The sequence below is a fragment of the Plasmodium cynomolgi genome, chromosome 8, assembly GCF_000321355.1.
Source record: "Plasmodium cynomolgi strain B DNA, chromosome 8, whole genome shotgun sequence".
Taxonomy (NCBI): domain Eukaryota; phylum Apicomplexa; class Aconoidasida; order Haemosporida; family Plasmodiidae; genus Plasmodium; species Plasmodium cynomolgi.
The window spans coordinates 971,045-990,569 of record NC_020401.1 but is presented as its reverse complement, the minus strand read 5'-3'; the positions used below and the strand labels follow the sequence as shown (position 1 = coordinate 990,569).

At 46.8% G+C, this 19,525-nt stretch overlaps 4 protein-coding genes across 4 annotated transcripts; 2 read left to right on the top strand and 2 right to left on the bottom strand.

Moving 5' to 3' along the window:
- Nucleotides 1-242: 242 nt before the first annotated feature.
- PCYB_083110 (RNA-metabolising metallo-beta-lactamase domain containing protein) lies at nt 243-3,134 on the bottom strand (the record flags this gene model as incomplete). Its single annotated transcript, XM_004222049.1, has 2 exons — nt 243-610; nt 1,361-3,134. The coding sequence occupies 2 exons, from the start codon at nt 3,132-3,134 to the stop codon at nt 243-245; spliced, it is 2,142 nt and encodes a 713-aa protein (XP_004222097.1).
- Nucleotides 3,135-7,057: 3,923 nt separating this feature from the next.
- On the top strand, nt 7,058-8,911 carry PCYB_083100 (triosephophate isomerase; the record flags this gene model as incomplete). Its single annotated transcript, XM_004222048.1, has 4 exons — nt 7,058-7,830; nt 8,204-8,324; nt 8,564-8,658; nt 8,800-8,911. Coding segments are annotated over 4 exons (1,098 nt in total), but the record flags the coding sequence as incomplete, so codon positions are not given.
- A 1,134-nt stretch (nt 8,912-10,045) lies between these two features.
- On the bottom strand, nt 10,046-11,134 carry PCYB_083090 (hypothetical protein; the record flags this gene model as incomplete). The annotated part of the gene is made up of 2 exons (XM_004222047.1): nt 11,054-11,134; nt 10,046-10,909 (listed from the first exon to the last, which is right to left on the bottom strand). Coding segments are annotated over exons 1-2 (879 nt in total), but the record flags the coding sequence as incomplete, so codon positions are not given.
- Nucleotides 11,135-13,683: 2,549 nt separating this feature from the next.
- PCYB_083080 (potential phospholipid-transporting ATPase) lies at nt 13,684-19,002 on the top strand (the record flags this gene model as incomplete). Its single annotated transcript, XM_004222046.1, has 2 exons — nt 13,684-14,865; nt 14,890-19,002. 2 exons carry the CDS (start codon nt 13,684-13,686, stop codon nt 19,000-19,002), a joined length of 5,295 nt encoding a protein of 1,764 aa, XP_004222094.1.
- Between the last annotated feature and the right edge of the window lie 523 nt (nt 19,003-19,525).

The following is a 19,525-nucleotide window of genomic DNA, read 5'->3' as shown; positions in this document are numbered from 1 at the left end:
CGCAAAGGAAGCGCAAACGGAACACAGACATAACACAAAAAAAAGCCAAATGGGCATCTCAAATTGGCATCTCAAATGGGGACCAACCCAACTGAGGCGCAAAGCGGACAAACAGGCAAATACAATAATGAGCGGGTTGGTGAAGTATCATTCGGATGGGAAAAGAATAGGCACTTCTCCATTCTTCTTCCTCCCCCCCTCCCTGTTTAAAGCCAGCTGGTCGGATAATATACACAAAATGCTTACCCATTTCTTCCCCCTTCCAGTTGCGAGGGTTCTACTTCCCCCCCCGCGACGTACTCCCTTATCGCACTTATGAACTTCTGAATGGCCGACTCGGGTGCGTCGTCCACGTAGGACCATTGGACGAGCAAGTTACTCCCTCCATCGTGAATGGCCCGTAGAGACAAAAACGACAGGAGGAAAAAATACCCATCCCCCTCCTTCACATTTTTTATAATTACCCCTTCGCCCAAAAAACGGATGCTGTTCCTATTCTTCGTGTCCACAATTTCTTTAAAAAAGGAAATTACAAAATTGTAAAATCTGTGATAGCTTATGGTGATGTTTTCCCTGAAGCGCAGGTTGATTAGTGGCATGGTTACTTGGTCTTCATCCTTAACGTAATTGCGCGTTCCTCTGGGGGTGCTTTCCTGACCCTTCTGCAGCGCATCTCCACAAGCGGTGGGAGCGGCAATCGATGCACCTTTTGCGAGGTTAAGAGGCTGCCCTCCCTGCTGCTGTTCCTCCTCGTTCTGCTGAAATAGACCTTCTCCGGTTTCTGGACATCCTTTCCTTTCTACCTCTGGCCCGCATGGACTTCCCCCCGCGGGGTCCACCCAGTCGACGGGCACCTGTGCGAGCTTTTTACTTACACGGCTGGGGGGGCTTCCTTGGGGGGAACTACGCCCTTCCGCTGTTTCCGCTTTTTCTGCTTTCTCCGCCTGTTCTCCTTCTCCTTCCACTCCTTCCTCTCCCTCCTCTCCTTCCACTCCTTCCACTCCTTCCACTCCCTCCTCTCCTTCCTCTGGAGCGCCCCCCATGTTTAACATCTCGCCGTACTTCCTTTTGCCTGGCTGCGCGAGAGGACCAACGGGGGGCATTCCCTCCTCGTGCTCATTGCTGAGGGTGTCCCCACTGCTCAGGCCTTCGCCCGGAGAGCCAACCTCCCCGATGGGCGCATTTCCGCCAGGTTCACTGCTTCCACTTTGTTCGTCTCCCTTCTGTGTGTTGCCCAGACCGAAGAGTCTGTCCGAGTTGAAGCACTTCTCCCCCCGACGAAGTGTGACGGGGAAACACCTGGACCGTACCACACGCAGGAGTTCTCGTCTGGGGAGGAACAAAAGGTAGGGCTTCTCACGAATGGTAAAGTACACAACATAAGCTGAGAAAGAAACGGAGTAGCTTCCATCCCGAGATGCCAATTTAGTGGCGTCACTCCGGTAGAGACCACTTACCTTATTGGTAGAAAGAAGAAATTTTTTCTCCTTTTGCTCATTTAAGTTACGAAGAATATCTGCATAAAGAGCATCCTGCACATAAACGTGCTTCATATTACTCTTCGAAAAATTGAACTCGCAATGCTGACCCAAGGAAGGACACAAGGAGTTAATTAAATAGTGAGACGATATATGCTTTGACAATTTTTCCATACCGTTTTTTTCTCCATGAACAAAAAGGACGTTCTGTGGCAGTACGTGTCTTATAAGCTGTTGAATACCATTCGAATCAGCATGCGCAGAAAAGGAAAGGTAAATAATTTTGCAAGCAATATTCATATAGGAGTTTCCATCAAATGATATCTTCCTTTCCCCCATAATTAGCTTATGACCCACAGTACCTTGTACACAGTATCCTGGAAGGACAATTAAATTTTTACTTGACCCTGCCCATGCTTTAAAAGCTTTTAGAGATAACCCAGTGTGTAGCATCCCTGGAGTGGCAAACAGAACCATGGGTCGATTTTCACCTAAGTAGTTGTTCACAAATGGAGAAATATTGGCAAAATCGAAGAGGTTCTTTTTATCTGTAGAAACACAACTACTATTAACCCATGAGGAATAAATCCGGTAATATTTATTTGCATTTTCTGTTAATCCACATCCAAAATAAATGGGGTAATTGATTTTCATTTTTCTCCAGTAGGAGTCTAACAGTATTGACAATTCTTGTGCTCTTCCGATAGCAAACACGGGGATCAGGACTTTCCCTCCTTTATGCACACATTCGTGTACTAAGTTACACAGATCCAATTCGGATGCCTTTCTTGTTGGTCTCACATAAGTAGCATAGGTAGACTCAGAAATGAAGATCTCCGGAGTAAGCGACGGAATCTTAGTGCTCCCAAGGTGTTTATCTGGAACCGTGTTATAATCACCTGTATAGATAACACTAAAATTGTTTACCTCTATTTTAAATATACATGCACCTAGCACATGTCCTGCATAGTATGGCGTGATTGACATATTTCCCATTTCGAATGTCTCATTTATTTGCAACCCTACCACTTTCCCTATACAGGAGTAAATATGATCTTCACTAATATTCCATGGGTCCTTCTTCAAGCTACTAATGTTATAATTTAACAACTCATCTGATTTTTCGTTTAATAGTTTGATTTGTCTCTCAAAGTTTTGTTTTTCCCATTTTATGTCTGCTACTCGACATCCATCCAGCAATAATGTTGGACTTAAAGCCTTCGTTGGATAACTCATAATTATCGTACCTCTGTATTTTAATATCTCTGTGAAAAAGGGTAATGCTCCTATATGATCCATGTGAAAATGACTTATAATTACACAGTCAATTATTTCATTTATTCTACTTAAGTTTTTTATTAATTTTTCCTTTTCAGAAATGCTGCTATTCACTATGGTTATATTCACCTCTGTGTTTAGATTGTGTTCGTATATGTTTGCTTCACCCATCCCCTTTTCTCTCTCTACTGCGTATGGGTCATTGCTAACGAGTATGTTGAAATTTGGATACTTCCTTTCGTCTTTATACCCGAGATGTGAACCACAGTCGAACATCACTCGTCGGTTCTCTAGCTCCACGATTACGCAGGAGCGACCCACTGTCTGCCCAGCCCCCAACACGCGGATCACAATTTTCGTGTGATTGTAGTGCTGCATTGGGGGTTATCTTGTTCTGCGGGAGGGACGGCGGACGAGAGGAAGAGACTCACTGCATTTTTGTGGAGTGGCCCAATTTGAGGGTCCCCCTTTCATGGAGCTTTTTTCCCTACAACAGAGGTGGCCACTTCACAGCGTACCTCCACAGGTGTGGGGGGTTGTTTCTCTCATCAAGCGGATTTATAATAGCCCTTTTTTTCGGTGAAGTTAGTGCTGACGTGACGCCTCTATTAGGGGGGTAGAGGGGGATTAACACCCCGTTGGAGGAAGTATCACACAAGAGAACCAACCTTGTGGGAGTTCCCCTCCCTTCACAAGGGAAGCACTACTGTGTGGGGGCTTTTACCAAAAGAACAGCATACCCCTGCAACCCATGTGAACAATCCCGTTTTGCCAAATTGCAGAAAAACACGGGCGCTTCGAACGAGGCGCGCCACTCCCAAATCAGAAAATGTAATCCTACCAAACGAAAAGGAACCTCAAAAAAAAAAGGATACAAAACGGAGGGAAAAAAATATTCTTAAAGCTTCTTTTCACGCTTTGAAATGTTCCCTCTTTTTCGTAGCGCAGCATGGCAATTTTTTTTTTTTTTCGGGGGTGCCTTTTTTCCCCACGTGCAGGATAGGAGTCCCATTAAGGGAACCGTTACCAAAAAAAAAAAATGAGCTATACTTGGCTGCCCTTTTTTTTTTTTTTTTTTGCATCACCCTACTAGAAACGCGCAGTTTCTACATTTCTTGTCAATATGCTCACTTCAGTTGGTTCATCATCTCATTTTGGTGTCCCTCCATTTTAGCGCTATTCCGAGGAGTATACTCCTGGGGGGGTTGACCCCGCGTTTGAGAAAAAAAAAAAAAAATTCCGTGAAGACATCCCACACTGAGGGAAGCAAGACTGTTGAAAAAGCGGGTCCATGAGGATGCTGTCGCATTGATTACTCTTCACCCCGTTGGTAAATTTTACTTTGGGTGAACATTTCCGGGGGGACACCCTTAAAAGGTTACCCTTTTTTCATCCCCTTAAAATATGCCCTGCGGAGCGTCTATACAACACCCACAGGGGTGTCCCTGCGTATACAACGAGAATGTGGAGGCCTATCCGACAGGGCCCTTCCACGAAATTAAAAAAATTGCCATTTTGAAGAAATGTGAATGTCAGCTTGTGGGGGAAAAAATCTTCACCTCATAATGGAAAGAAAAATGTGGAAGCGCTGCATAGCAACCAAATGTAACGTCCTTTTCGTCTATTATTTTATTTATTTATTTTATTTTATTTTTTTTTAACGCTGGGCAGCCCGCACGAGCGAGCCACTACCCCCCCCGTGTGCATATAACTTGAACACACCGTTACAAAGTCCTACACGGGCGCACGCGGATTTCCTTTTTCGTGCTCCGCACTTTTTCCATCGCAAAAAAATGGCATTCGCGAAAAATTGAAAGGAGTCATTTTGCGCATCGCACAGGAAAGGCGAAATTTTTCACAGAGAAAGGCGCACACTGTTGTTAAAGTGGTCACGATTATGTTAAGCTGCGAGAAATATAGCCAACCTGCGAGCAACAGTGCCAACCTGCGAGCGCTGCATGCATGTGTGTACATACACATGTGTACTTTCCTACGTATACACATTTGCTGGACGTGTAATAGAGCAGTGGATCAGTGGAGCAGTGGGGTACCCCATTCGAAGCAAAACAACCAAAGGGGTCCACCCCATAAAGGGGTTGCACAACAGAAAGTGCAGCACATGGGAATTCCTTCCCCCCCCATAGGCAATACACTGTGGAGTACCAGAACAGGCAGAACTTCCAACTGCTGATGAACAGGCACCATCCAATCGGTAGAAACAAACACGAAAGGAAAGAAAAGAAGGGGAGAAGCTCACCCATAGAAAGTGAAAGCTCACCGATAAGAAGTAAAGGCTCACTCATAAGAAGTAAAAGCTCACCAGAAAGCTTCCTCCATTTAGCGAAGACCAATTCGTCAGCCGATATCACCTTGAGCGATTATCAATTTGAAGTCTTCACAAACTTTGAATAAATTAGACCCCCAGAAAAGGAAAAAAAAAAAAAAAGGAAATAAATTTGTAAGTACAGATATATCGAAGCATGAACATGGCACGTTTTACGCCACCCTCACGATAAAGTGTAAAAAGACTGCGACGAGGAGTTTAGCAGAGAGCTGGAGTTTTAAAAGGAGGGAAAAGGCAGCAGCTACCCTCCGGGATATGTCCTCCCTTTGGTGATGCACTTACCTGTGTGTTTGCTACACCGCCATGCTTTTTTTTAAGCGAACGGGTATGTGTGATCCACCAATTGAAGGTTATTTTACTTCCCCTTCTCCTCATCCTCACCTCACGTAGTGTTCATATTTGAATGGTACGCTTTGCCGAAGCGTGACAACTGCGAGGAGGACCCACTTTCAGTGGTCCATTATGATTCGTTATGAGGGGGGGTCTACAATTGGGAGGCCACTCACTGTATCCTCTTTTTTCTCCCCCCTTGTGTACTGCGTAAAGGAAAAAATGGGTACCGTCTCGCGCATCCCCTGTGTATGTCCCTTTGGTATCCCCCGAACAGGGGAGGTCCCACTAAGCTGTCTCAGGTCACTGCAGGCCCACTTTATTTTTGCTGTCCCAGGTCACTGCAGGCCCACTTTATTTTTGCTGCCCCAGTTGAGTCTTCCTTCCCCGCTCCCTTCAAAAGGCCCATTTCGCCAGACGAGCAAATGAACCAGCTGTGAAAAACACATGTAACAAAAGGCGAAGGAACTAATTTAGTGATAATCGTCGAAATGGGATGTCCTATTCCCCACCACATGGTCCCTTTTAACTCCTTTGTCCTTTATTTTCTGCTAAATGGCGGAGTGGCCATAGGGTGCGAAGTTCTGCATATACCTTCCCCACTGTGGTGTGCTTGGGGAGGACCAACTCATAAAGGGGATTCACCCGGATGGGGGAAGCGTCTATATGGAAGCGCTTTGAGAACATTCATGTTGCTATCCACAATCCGCCAATTTATTTTTAATTAGCTCTACATAGAGCTCGCATCACAAGCAATTAGCAGTACTGTCAATAATTTGTCAATTTTTACATTGCTGTAGGGCAGGAGGGGGAGGATTTCCCTTCGAGCTCATACTTGTGTTCACGCACCAATTTCACGTTCTCCAGGATGCATTGTAAAAATGGGAGGAACTTGCTCGATGCTCACTCTGGCACTTCCCAATTTGCTGCCACGTTATTTTGTTTTATTTATTATTTTTTTTTTTTTAATTTCGTTCCCTCCTTTTAGCTTCCACAGAGGTGCGGGCCCAACAGCCGTGTTTTTCCTCATATCAATTTGGCGAGTGCGTGAGCTTCCTCCCATTTTGATGTTCCTCTGTTGGCTTATCCGTCACGCAGCGGCAGGAGGTCGGCTAGCTCCCCCACTGTTTACTGAAGTGCGAAGGTAGAAAATGAAAATGGGACCCCCCGTCAAGCATTGCGCCATGCGGATACGCACACCTTTACAACCCACATGACGCGCATGCTGCATGCTTCTTGGAAGGAGCTTTCACTAGTGGACTACTTCAGTGCGAAGATGAGCAGGGATCCCCCAATGCGTTTCGCTCCTGTTGTTTTTTTTCCTTCCCCGTCTGTGTTTGACATTCTTTCACCATTCCGTTGTGCTGCCCTCCTTTCTTCACCATTCCGTTGTGCTGCCCTCCTTTCTTCACCACCCCGTTGTACTTCTCTCCCTTCTTCACCATTCCGCTGTACTTCTCCCCCTTCTTCACCATCCCGCTGTACTACTTCCCTCCGCTCACCTGCACGAGGGAACCTAACATGAGAAAGCCACTCCTGCGCGCGCTATGCATCTACTGGGTAGGCACAGAATGCTTGCGCTTTAGTGACTGTCTCGCGGACGGTTCATCCGTGGACCCCCTCAAAGCTAAGGAGGTGCATTCCTTCTACCTCCGCTCAAGGCCCATCCTAAAAGGAAGAAAGAGACGAACCCAAAGGACCAGTGATTGCAGGATAAACAAATTAGACTCTCAATATGAATACCCAAATAAGGTGGTGGAAATATACCCCCCTGTTGACAACCACGTGGGCACGCAGGAGGGAGCGGTGACCGATTTGCGGGGCAGTTCGCGGGGCATTTCTCAGGCCAGTGTGCGCACTTCTTCGCAGAGTAATCCGCAGAGTAATCCGCAGAGTAACCCGCTACGCGATCCGCGGCGGAACCCGAGGAGTGGCGAAGCGAGGGGGAAGAAAATCATCATCGGGAACTGGAAGTGCTACCTTACAAAGACAGAAGCATACACACTAATCGATACGTTTACGAAAATCAAATACTCTCATCATGTCGACCTTGTTTTATCTCCTAACTTATTGTTCATGCCATATCTCCTGGAAAAAATTCGAGAAAATAACTCTAAAATCTTTGCCTGCTCCCAAGACGTCAGCTTGGCAAGTGGCTTGGGTGCCTTCACCGGAGAAACCACAGCCACTTTAATTAAGCAGTTTGGGAATAAATATACCATAATTGGACATAGTGAGAGACGCAGAGGTTTTTGCAGTAATGGGGAGACACTGGAAGAGACAGCGCAAAAGGTGCATAATGCTGTGCAATCCAAGCTGAAGGTTATCCTATGCGTCGGGGATGATTATCAAAACGAGAACCGCCCATTCACGTCATCCAAGACAAGGAAATTGCTTTCCGTAAGGCCATCATACGGAGGGAGAGAAAAAAACGGGAAAAGGAATGCGGTGCATGGAAAAAAGGGGTGGGGAAAAAGACAATATGCGTGGACTACTTCGCGTGGGTTATCTTTCCCCCCCTACCCCTGTTGAGTTGTGTCCTCCATTTGCACACTCGCTCCATTTGTTCGTGTGTGCTCATCCGCGTCACCGCTACCACGTCATCGCTACCACGTCACCGCTACCACGTCATCGCTACCACGTCACCGCTACCACGTCATCGCTACCACGTCACCGCTTCCACTTCATCGCCTCCACGTCACCGCCCCCACTTCACCGCTTCCACTTCACCGCCCCCACTTCACCACCTCCACTTCACCTCCCCCACGTGAAGCTCATCAAGCAGGCAGTTCCGAAGGACGACATGCAAAACATTATCATAGCCCTGGAGCCCAGCTTCGCCGTCGGCACCGGCAACCCCGTGTCGGCTGACTTTTTGAATACCTGCTACTGGGGTGAGTTAAAGTGATGGGAAGACCAAAAAAAAAGGATAAAGGATAAAGGAGCGGAGCCAATTGGGAACGGAGACAGAGAATGCGTTTCAAGAGGGGGTCTCAACTGATCCTTTTTTTTCTTTTCTGCACCCGTTCATAGGAGAATCCACGTGTGCACATCACATTGGTGCTCCCGTTGTGCCCTCCCTTTTGCGCCCGTTCTATATTACCGTTCCGTTCTTGCTTCCCCCCCCGAGCAGACATCAAGCGAATCCTAGCAGAAGAGGTGGACACGCAAACAAGGGACGCAGTGAAAATCGTGTACGGTGGATCGGTGACCAGGCACAACATGAAGGTGGGTCTCCTCCCATTTGTCCATCCCACTGGAGTTGCCCTTCCCGTTTCTTCATCCCACTTATGCTTCTCTCCCCGTTTCTCCACCCCACTCATGCTGCCCTTCCCGTTTCTCCACCCCACTCATGTTGCCCTCCCGCAGAACTACGTGGAAAAAACACCCGTTGATGGATTCCTCATAGGAAAGGGTTCACTGGACGAGACCTTTATCGACATCATAAAGTACGTTGACCAATATTGTGTCTCCAATGCGTAGGTGTGGCTGCCACGGATGGGAGGGTTATCCACCCTGGGAAAAGTGCGTCACGTGTAGGCGGGGGACCCATCATATTCGGTTCGGCCTCGCGTTGTCTGCGTTGTCTGCGTTGTCTGCATTACCTACGTTGCCTACGTTGTCTGCGTTGTCTACGCCGCCTGGGTTGCCTGCATTACCTACGTTGCCTGCATCACCTACGACGCCATTGCCCTGTGCAATTCCCTCCCACCGTTGCGGAATTTAACTTTTTTTGTGCACCTCTGTGCGGAACGCTGCGAACGGAGGCCACCAAAATTTGAAAAGGAAAAAAACTTAAATAATAAAACGCTTCACGGTGTGACAAAGGTGTGAGCGAAGAGAAGTTCAGTCGTCCTCGCTGTGGCGTGGGTTGGAAAAACGAAATGGCTATGCGCCGTTGGGGGCGGCGGGCGCAGGTCTCTTTGCCGCCATGCGCACACGCGAAGGGGGACAAAACAAACAAATGGTGCAGAAGCGGGGACAAAAAAAAGGCGAAAAAAGGCGAAAAAAGGGCAAATAGAGGGAAAAAAAGGGCAAAAAAGGGCAAATAGAAGGCAAAAAAGTGATAACTTAAACTAAGCTACACCAAATTACGTGGCACCAAACTGCGTGACACCAAACTGCGTGACACCAAACTGCGTGGCACCAAACTGCGTGACACCAAACTGCGTGACACCAAACTGCGTGACACCAAACTGCGTGACACCAAACTGCGTGACACCAAACTGCGTGGTACCAAACTGCGTGGTACCAAACTGCGTGACGCCAAACTACGTGGCGCCAAACTGCGTGGCGCCGAATTGTGTTGAATAAACCAGGGTGGACGAAAAAAATCACATTTTTATAATTTTAATTTTCTTCATTTTCTTCAAACTCTTCTTCTGCTTCTTTTCCTCGTACTTCCTCTGCTGCTCGGCGGACATCTTTTCAACTTTCTCCTTCTCCTCCTGCAATTTTTGAGCTTTTCTCCGTTCCTGTAATTCCTTCAGTTGCTGTTTCTTCCTCAAGTCTTCCTTCTCCACAATGCTTCGAAGCTTCCTTACGTGGTCTCTGACCTTTTCCGATAACTCGATGCAGTAGCAAGCGTCGATCATGTAGATGGAAAAGCTGACCAGCGTGCGTAGATCTTCCACGTTTTTAGGGATGACAAAATTGAGGAAGCAGAACTTGTGTTTCCCTCCTCTGTTGCTACGTTGATCAGTCTGCCCAGTCGAGTGCTTCTCCCCAGTCTGCCCAGTCGAGTGCTTCTCCCCCTTCTCCTCTTCCCTCTCCCCACCTACCCTGTCCTCCGACTCAAACAACGCTATGTCGGTGATGCACATATAATTTATGTACCTATCATAAGTATTTAAAAAATTTAATATTTTTCCATTTATGACAAGATCCATGATTTCATTCGAGTCCCCTTTGATATCGTAACTTTGCTTTAATTCCTTTTTTGTCAATAATTTTGTGTACTTGTTCAAACTAGGGAAACGACAATCGATATACTTCTTCTGATGCTTTTTAAATATGCACAGAATTCCCTTGTCCAGTTTTTCGAAGTGAATAGCTACACTCATGGTATCTTTATCCTTTACAAAATGATTCAACATGAAATACCTCCACAAACATTGCCTCTTGCATAAATTTAAATTAACAAAATAATAGTTGCAATTTTTTCTACCTGTGCAATAAAACTCAAATTTGTCATAAGATTTTTCAAATAAAAAAGATTTTTCATTTCCCAACTTGGCAAAATTTTGAAGAAAAATATCTTTGCATGATCTCAGCCAGTAGAGGGCGATCGTTCTGTTCGTCTTTCGGCCTACCACTCCGTTCACGATTGTAATTATTAATAGGCACAGGAAAATTCCGATTTTGAGGTAAAACAGGTTTTCGTTGTCACCTGCCCAGGAGTGTATCCACTGTCGCGGGTCACTCAATGGGTCTGCCTCGGTCTCTGCCTCGGTCGCTGCCCCCGTCTCTGCCTCTGCGCCTAAGGAGGGAAACGACATGCACAGTGGGTCAGAAGCGTAGGCAAAATATTGCTGTCACGCGGAACGGTCCAGCACGGCAAGCAGAACACGCAGAATAGACGCTGCGCACCGCGTAGGGAGGAACTCCCCCTCAGTGTGCTTACCTCCAGCATTTTTCATCCGGTCCTCCTCTCCACGGTTGGCTTCCTCCGACTTGTCCACAATTACGATATCGTCCAAGTTGTCTACACGTGGGTGGGGTAAAAAAAAAAAAAGGGACAATTTATACGCATCGCCAAGAAAAACGGTGAAGCGGTTTTTGTCTCAGAGAGGGAAACGTGCATATTGAGGCGAACGAGGTAACTCATACGGATAAGTCGATCGGAGGGGGGAGAGGTATCAACAAGGAATCCCCCTCCCTGCAACAATCCCTCCATGTAGGGAACTTTACAAAGACGCTCTCTACGTTTGGAGAGACAGACTATGACCCACGCGGGTACAAATGAGTGGGCGCCTCCTCTTCTCTTGGGATACGTACCATTGTATGAACGGGTCAGATAAAACGAAAGGTAAATAACAAGGAACAAAATGACTGCCCTGAATTTGCGCATTTGTATAATCGGTTTGGAAGGAATTACAAATAAAGAAAGGGGGGGAGGAGGTAGGGCTGAGTCCACTTCCAACTCGCTCTCCTGCCAGAGTTTCGATTTTCCGTTTTTTGTCAACTGGTACAACACGGATGCCTCGTTTCCGTTATGAGGTCTTCCCCACGCCTTCGCTCTGCCGCGACGAAATGCAATGCGAAGTGATGGGAAGAAGCGAAGTGATACGATACAACGCTTTTTGTTGCTTCTTCTTTTTAATTTCCGTTTCGCCTCAATGGGAGCCTAGCGTATTTGCTTGGCTAACTTTTGCAGAAGCTTCGCTCGGTTTGGATTCTTCCCAGCGGTGATGTAATTTTACATGAAAGATTATATTTTTCTTTTTTTCTATAACCACTCGGGGATATTTTTCCTCATAAACGGTTGATTTTTTCTTTTGGAGTGGTGGAAGGGTAAGGCTAGATAACCAAACGGGTTTGTCACGACTTGTATACCATTGTAGTTTTTTTTTTTTTTTTCCCGGTTAATCTCTGCACGCACGCGTAACCGCGAAAAGGGGGACTGCATTCTGAGCATAACCAAATGTCCCCTGCCCCACATTTTATTATTTTATTTTATTTTAATTTTTTTTTATTTATTTTAATTTTTTTCTTTTTTTTTTTCTTTGCGCATTTGTTACATGTATGCAACTAGGGGGGGAGGTATACACGCATGTCCCTTTGCAATTGTGTGCTTGTTTTTCCCCTCACCCTGCCAAGGCATAGGTGTCCGTTCACCGTTTAGCCTACTCTGTACAATAATCCCAGCGTGAGGAGCGTGCAGCTTCGTTTATTTGAGTACGGCACTTTGCGAGTTGGAAGTTGGCCCACTCGATTCATTTGGGGCAACGGACGCACAGACCGACATGCCCTATGTGCCACGTGTGCTGGAAACGTTGATACATTTCTAGCGAGAAATTCCCCCTCAACACATTTTATTTTCCCGTTGAGTCTGTTCCATTTTTTTAGTCACCTGCGCGCTATTATTCAAGCCATCGCTCACCCCATCCGTCACCCCATTCTTCACTCCATCTGCGCGTCATTCCATCCTTCACTCCATCTGCGCGTCACCCCATCCGTCACTCCATCTGCGCGTCACCCCACTATTCGCCCCATTATTCATTCCCTGTGTCCCACCCGCGCGGCGGTGTGCTAACGTACGTGCTTACATATGCATACACGACTACACGCATGCTTACGCAAGTACGCTCACCTTCGCACACGCGGACGTCCTAACTTCCGCGACGCCTCACCCCTGCGTTCATACCGCCAACTTCAATTGTCGAGGCACCTCTAGAACGCTATTCTTTTTGACCTTATTTTTTACGCCGCCGGAGGACGCCCCGCTTTGTTACGTTTGTTGCGCAGCAGCTAAGCACACCACTTCAGTGCGCCCCATTTGAAAACTCCCCGTTTGATCACGCCCCGTTTGACCGCAACCCGTTTGATCGCAACCCGTTTGAGAATTCCCCACGTTAGCACACCCCGCTGCCACCCCCCACTCGTGACACCCGCCAATTTTGTGCCTCCTCCCTGGGTGGAGTCTGCACCCTCTTGTGTTCGTTTAGCACAGGATGTGACGAGCGGAGGAGAAAAAGGGGCGCTCCGTAGCGTGCAGCGTGGGGGAACTTGGTCGCCGTAGCTCCCTCCCCGCCACGTAGCGGCGTAACGGTGTGACGGTGTACGGCGTAATCGCATAACCACGCCACCGCTGACCGCTGACCGCTGACCTGCTGAACCGCTGACCTGCTTAACCGCTCCACCATTTGAACATCTTTTAAACTTTTTTTTACGCCAAAGTGAGAAGACCTGTCCCGACCAGCGCACCGTTGGACGTGGCTCCCCCCTGATTCTCCACCCCCCATCAGTACATGGCACATGCTACGCCAAGCTGAGTCTCCACACCCGATTCGCTTCCACCTTTGTGCATCTTCAGTATTGAGGAGCGAAAAAAAAAAAGGGGGGGAGAAGGGGCATGCACTCGTTTGAGCAGTAGGAAGGACGCAGTTGGAAATACGAAGTTAGAAGGAAGGACGCAGTAGGGACGCAGTTGGAAATACGAAGTTAGAAGGAAGGACGCAGTAGGGACGCAGTTGGAAATACGAAGCTAGAAGGAGGCGCACCGCCGAGGGAGCCATGTGGCGCAAGCAGGCAATGAACCTCCTGGAGTGGGTGTCCACCAAAATTAAGGGGAAGAGCAACGAAAACAGAATATACCTAATCTCCAATTTTGAAGTTAGCAAGGAAAACCATGAGCTGTACATAAAGAAAGCTCAAGAAAAGCTGAAGGAAGAAGATCTCAACATAGACTTAATATTTGGGAAAAAACACAGAAATGAAATAAGAACGGCAAAATATAAAGTATATAGCTTCCTCCCACTAATCGTATTTTTTCAATTTCTACGTTTGGGAAATCTGTACTTCCTTTCCATCTCCATGTTGCAACTCATCCCCGAAATTACTGACTCGAAGGGAATGCCCACCTACCTAATCCCACTAGTATTCATTATCGTTGTTGCTATGATCAAAGAATTTTTTGAAGATCTACAAAGACATAAATCAGATAATGAAGAAAATAGTAAAAAGACGATGGTTTTTCATGAAGGCATTTTGAAGGAGAAAAAATGGGCAGATGTAAGAGATGGAGATGTAGTGAAAATATTTTCCTATGAGTATTTCCCTGCTGATTTAATTATACTAAATTCATCTAACAAAAAAGGTATTGTAAATATTGAAACAAAAAATGTCGATGGAGAGTCCAATGTGAAACAAAAGTATTGTCTTCCCGATGTTGTAAAATATTTTCAAGATGATAAACATGCTGGTTATTGCCAAACAGAATTAATAAGCGAAAGTCCGAATGACAATATTTTTGATTACAAGGGCCATATTCTTTTGCCTCCCCTTCAATATAAAAAAGATGGAGGAGAAGTAGTACATTTTTATGATGCCTATAAAGGAGGAATTTTTTCTTCTGGGGAGGATCAAGTTTGGGGAACAAAAAGGAGAACAACAGAAAAAAGAAAAAAAAATAATAATAATTATGATCATAGGGGTGAAAATAATAAGGAAGGAGTTGTCACCCCTGGATGGAATGACAAAGAGGGAAATAATTCCTTCATTAGAAGTCACATCAGTAGTGATCATCTCTGTACAGAACGAACAGCTGTTCAGGTCACTATAGATAATGTAGTCCTTAGAGGAACATCCCTTGTAAATACGAAATGGATATATGGACTTGTTATCAATACAGGAAATAGAACCAAATTGATGAAGAATGCTTCTACCAAGTCAAGGCAGAAATGGTCTAGATTAGAATTCGTTTATGGGAACCATGTTATCGTTCTCATCATATGTCAGGTGTTAATTTCTTTCATTGTTGCCATAGCTGGTGTTTTATGGATGAGGAGAAAAGGTTACAATTTATGGTACTTAAATTTAGGTCATCAGGCAGATAGTCTCAAAACGTTTTTTATTACCATTGGATCCATGATTCTTCTCTTTGGGTCCTTCATACCAGTAGATCTACTCTTAATTTGGGAGGTCGTTCGACTTTTACAAGGATATTTAATCAACTGGGATAACGATATGTACAGTGCAAAGAGTGGCAGGCATGCTTTGAGCAAAGCTGGACAGCTACTTGAAGAAATGGGGAACGTCACGCATATTTATTCCGACAAGACAGGCACCCTGACGCAGAATATCATGCAGCTGCAGAACATCGGGCTGGGGAACAAGGGCATCTATGGCTTTTACGATTTTAGCAACATTAAGGAGAACATCATGAGGAGGCGCGGGGGGAGCAGTCAGGACTGCTCGGACCCCTTTTCCCTGGGCAGCGCAGGAAGTGGGGGGAGCCGGATAAGCGGGGTAGGCGGGGAAAGCGGCATAGGCGGGATAGGCGGCGGGGGGGACAAACGTTACGGGGAGGACCTGCCCACCAGGGACAGTGCCAACCCAAGCATCAGCTCGGAGCACGGCAGCGGGGAGTCGTGCGAACTGCCCCCCCTCACGTGGTCCAAGACCTCCGTCAACCCACATAAGCAGAAAAAGAGCCTCATGCACAGGAACAGCCTCACCAGCGAGCACGCGGCCGCGGACGTATACACGGAGGATGATTTCCAAAGGGGCGAAAACGAGTTTGTTTTCTTCAACAGAATTCTCTTCGTCAACAAGATATACAGCATTAGGAACGACGTGGAGGACCAGGTGCACTTCCTCCTGCTCGTCCTCAGTCTCTGCCACAGCGCGATGATAAGGAATGTTGACATCGACGAGATGGACGAGGTAGGGGGAGCGGCAAACGAGGCAGCTGAAAGTGCTGCGGATTCGGCAGGAGCCACGGCGGGACCCTCAGCCGGAGCTGCCGGGGCTGCCGGGTCCGCCGCAGGAGTCGCTTCCCGTGCCCCCTCCCGTGCGCCGTCCGGCGAAGGCAACCCGGAGAAGACCAAGATATTCGACCGGGAAACCATGATCAACTACACGTACCTCACGCAGCCGCAGCCGCAGTACGACGCCAGCTCGCCGGACGAGCTGGCACTGATCAGCACGGCGCTCTACCTGGGCTGCGAATTCGTGAATAGACCCAACCTGACGACGATAGAAATTGAGCTGACCTCCACATTCGCGCAGAGGTTCATCCTGGGGGAGAAGGCGTACAACGATTTTCTGCAGAAGAAGGGTTACTATGAAGACAATTTTGATGCGTGCTTCCCGGAGGTGAACTCTCCCATGGAGAGGAGGAGAGAGTCCAAGCTGAATGATGCCACTGAGAAGGGGGGCGGCAATCAGGGAAGCGACAACCAGGGGAGTGCCAACCAGGGGAGTGCCAACCGGGGGAGTCACGTAGAGGAGGGCGCCAGCAACCTCCACATGTCCATCCCGATCAAGAACATCTTCTCGGGGAGCAGAGCCAGCCCGAAGGAAGCCACCAAAAGGGAGGCTACCAAAAACAAGCGGGTGGTTGTCCCCATACTGGCCTACGAAATACTGGACGTGTTCGCATTTGACAATGTGAGGAAACGCATGTCCTTAATTGTAAAAAATGAGAAGAAAGAAATTTACATGCTAGTCAAGGGAGCAGACACCAGTGTGTTGAAGTTAGCAGCAAAGAACCAGGAACACATAGTAGACCACGTGATGTATCAGCTGAATGCATTTGCTACATCTGGATTGAGAACCCTCGTGTTGGGATATAAACATATAACGGAAGAAGAATTTACCAAAATATATCACCATCATGTGGAAGCGAGAAAAAGATCGGAGATGAAAAAAGACGATGAAGGATCTTTGGGGAAGTTCTACGACGAAGCAGAAAATAATTTGATTATTATTGGGTGCACCGGGATTGATGACAAATTACAGGATGACGTTCCACAGGTGATACAAGACTTACGAGACGCTGGAATGACCATCTGTGTACTCACGGGAGATAAGCTAGAGACGGCCATAAACATCGGGCACTCAATTAACATATTAAATAAAGAGACCTACAATGCAGTGTTCACCGAAACGGACCCGACTGTCTTGTTAGAACAAATGAGCATTCATGAGAAAAACACCAACGCAGCGAACTTGCTAAATGTGGACCATGGAACCAAGTGGTGGAATAGCGTGAACTGGGAAAACTTGAACTTAGATCTCCGATCAGAAACGATTTTGAATTTTATGAAAACAAATTTTTACGGGTCCATAAAGAAAAGCGTCATCTCGTCTTCTAATATGTTCAATTTGAAGAACGAAAATTCGTTACCAGAACTGGCCAAGCAGGAGAAAATCTTCAACTCGTTTCTTGAGTCCAGTGAATCGTTTGCTCACAACTGGAACGATGTGGAGAAGGGGAAGGGGAAGGAGAAGGGGAAGGAAAAGGGGAGGGGCAATGAGAAGGAGAAGGGGAAGGAAAAGGGGAGGGGCAATGAGAAGGAGAAGGGGAAGGAAAAGGGGAAGGAGAAGGAGAAGGAGACGGGCCATGAGAAGGACAACGACAGGGACAAGGTCCACTACTCCCAGTTTTCCATAACCATCACGGGAGAAGCATTAGACGAAATTATGAAGAGCAAAATTTTAAAAATAAAATTTTACACCCTAGCTAGGAGTGCATCTACACTCATTGCTTGTAGAGTCACTCCAAAGCAAAAGTCCCTTTTGGTGAAAGAAAATTCGGCCTTCAATCCCAGAGGTACCTCCTTAGCAATTGGAGACGGGGCGAATGATGTGGGCATGATTCTAATGGCCAATGTAGGCGTCGGAATAGCTGGCAAGGAGGGGTTACAAGCAGCCAGGTCATCAGATTTTACCATAAGCGAATTTAAGTACTTAAAAAAATTACTCTTTGTTCATGGAAGGGAATCTCTGAGGAGGAATTCCTTTTTAGTTTATTTTTGCATTTTTCGAAATGTAAGTTTTTGTCTCTGCTCGATGGTTCTGAATTTCTGGACAGGTTACAGTGCCATAGATGCGTGGAACCCCTGGACCAAGCAAATCATTAACATTGCGTTTACTTCTCTCCCGGTTATCTTTTTTGTTGCCTTGGATAAGCAGCTCCCTCATCGCATACTCTTGAAAAATCCACTCCTATACGAGACCTCTCCATCCACCTTATGGCCCCTTTACTCCAATAAGAAAATCGAATTCTACACAGAAAAAATAAAACGGGTTTACAAAAACTTTTTCCATTTTTGTCTAATCCCCTTTAGATTCATTCCCTACTTTCAAAAATCAACAAATAAGATGAAGTCCTGGATTGGTAAACGATCCAAACCGGAGAAGTACAGATCCTACGGAACTCATTACCTGTTCGTTTATTTGTTGTTTGCTATTTGGCTAGCCACAGTAGAAACCATCATTATGCTCCACTTTGCTACTGGTCAGGATGACTCAATAATCAAAGACCACCACAATGTAGATATCGATTTCCATACATTTTCGCAAATTCTATATACTCACCACATCATAGCAGTCAATGCAGTAGTCGTCCTTTTAACCAACACATGGTTCGTTATTTCTCACATCGTACTATGGATAGAAATTATCGCCACGTTTTTTTTCTGGTTCATTGTGAGTAACACGAAACTCTTTTTAGATATCATAGGAGCTGATGAATTACATGGTACATTTGAAAAGGCACACTCCTCAGGAAACTACTACCTGTCGCTGCTGGTCTCTCTTTACGTTTCTCTCCTACCGTTGATTCTCTTTATGACTTACCAGTTTATGAAAAAACCCACTATGGAACAAATTGTGCTGGAGCAACTGAAGCTAGGGAAATTTGAAGGTCTCCGCAAATACGAAGTTAAGAAGCTTGCCTACATTGACAGCAAGAATAGCTCGCATGTCTTTTCGCACAAGGGCTTCGCCTTCGCCGTCGAGGCCAAGGAGGCCTTCTGGGGCCTCGTGCAGAAGGCCATTTACAAAATTAAGATTCCGCTCGCCAAGGACGAGCCGGGCTCGGCCAAGCCCAGGCGGAAATTTTGAGCTCGGCCAAGCCCAGGCGGAAATTTTGAGCTCGCCAAGCCCAGGCGGAAATTTTGAGCTCGCCGGCGCCACGTGTGTGCATGGCACGTGTGTGTATGGCACGTGTATGTATACCACGTGTATGTATGGCACATGTGTGTGTGCCACTTTGGAACCATCGCTGAGGCGCGAAATGGGCCCACTCCATGTGCGACATCAAAAGGGACATTGTGAATATTTTTTTTTCTTTTTTTTTCCTCTCCTTTTTCTTCCCCTTTGGGGCGCGCCGAATCATCCTTGGCACCCCCCTGCGGACGAACCCTCGCTTCTTTTTTTTGTTTGTTAAACCGTTTCGCGGCGCTGCATAGCGTGCACCCACGTCCATACGTCCACGCGTGCGCGTGCCGGTTTTGTTTCAGTGTGTGTTACGCTAGCCACATTAGCCGCATTAGCCGCATTAACCGCGTCAGCCGTGTGAGCGGGTCCAGTGTCCTCGCCGCCGTTAGCTGTTCCCCCCCCCGCCACTTTTTACACCCCGCGGGTT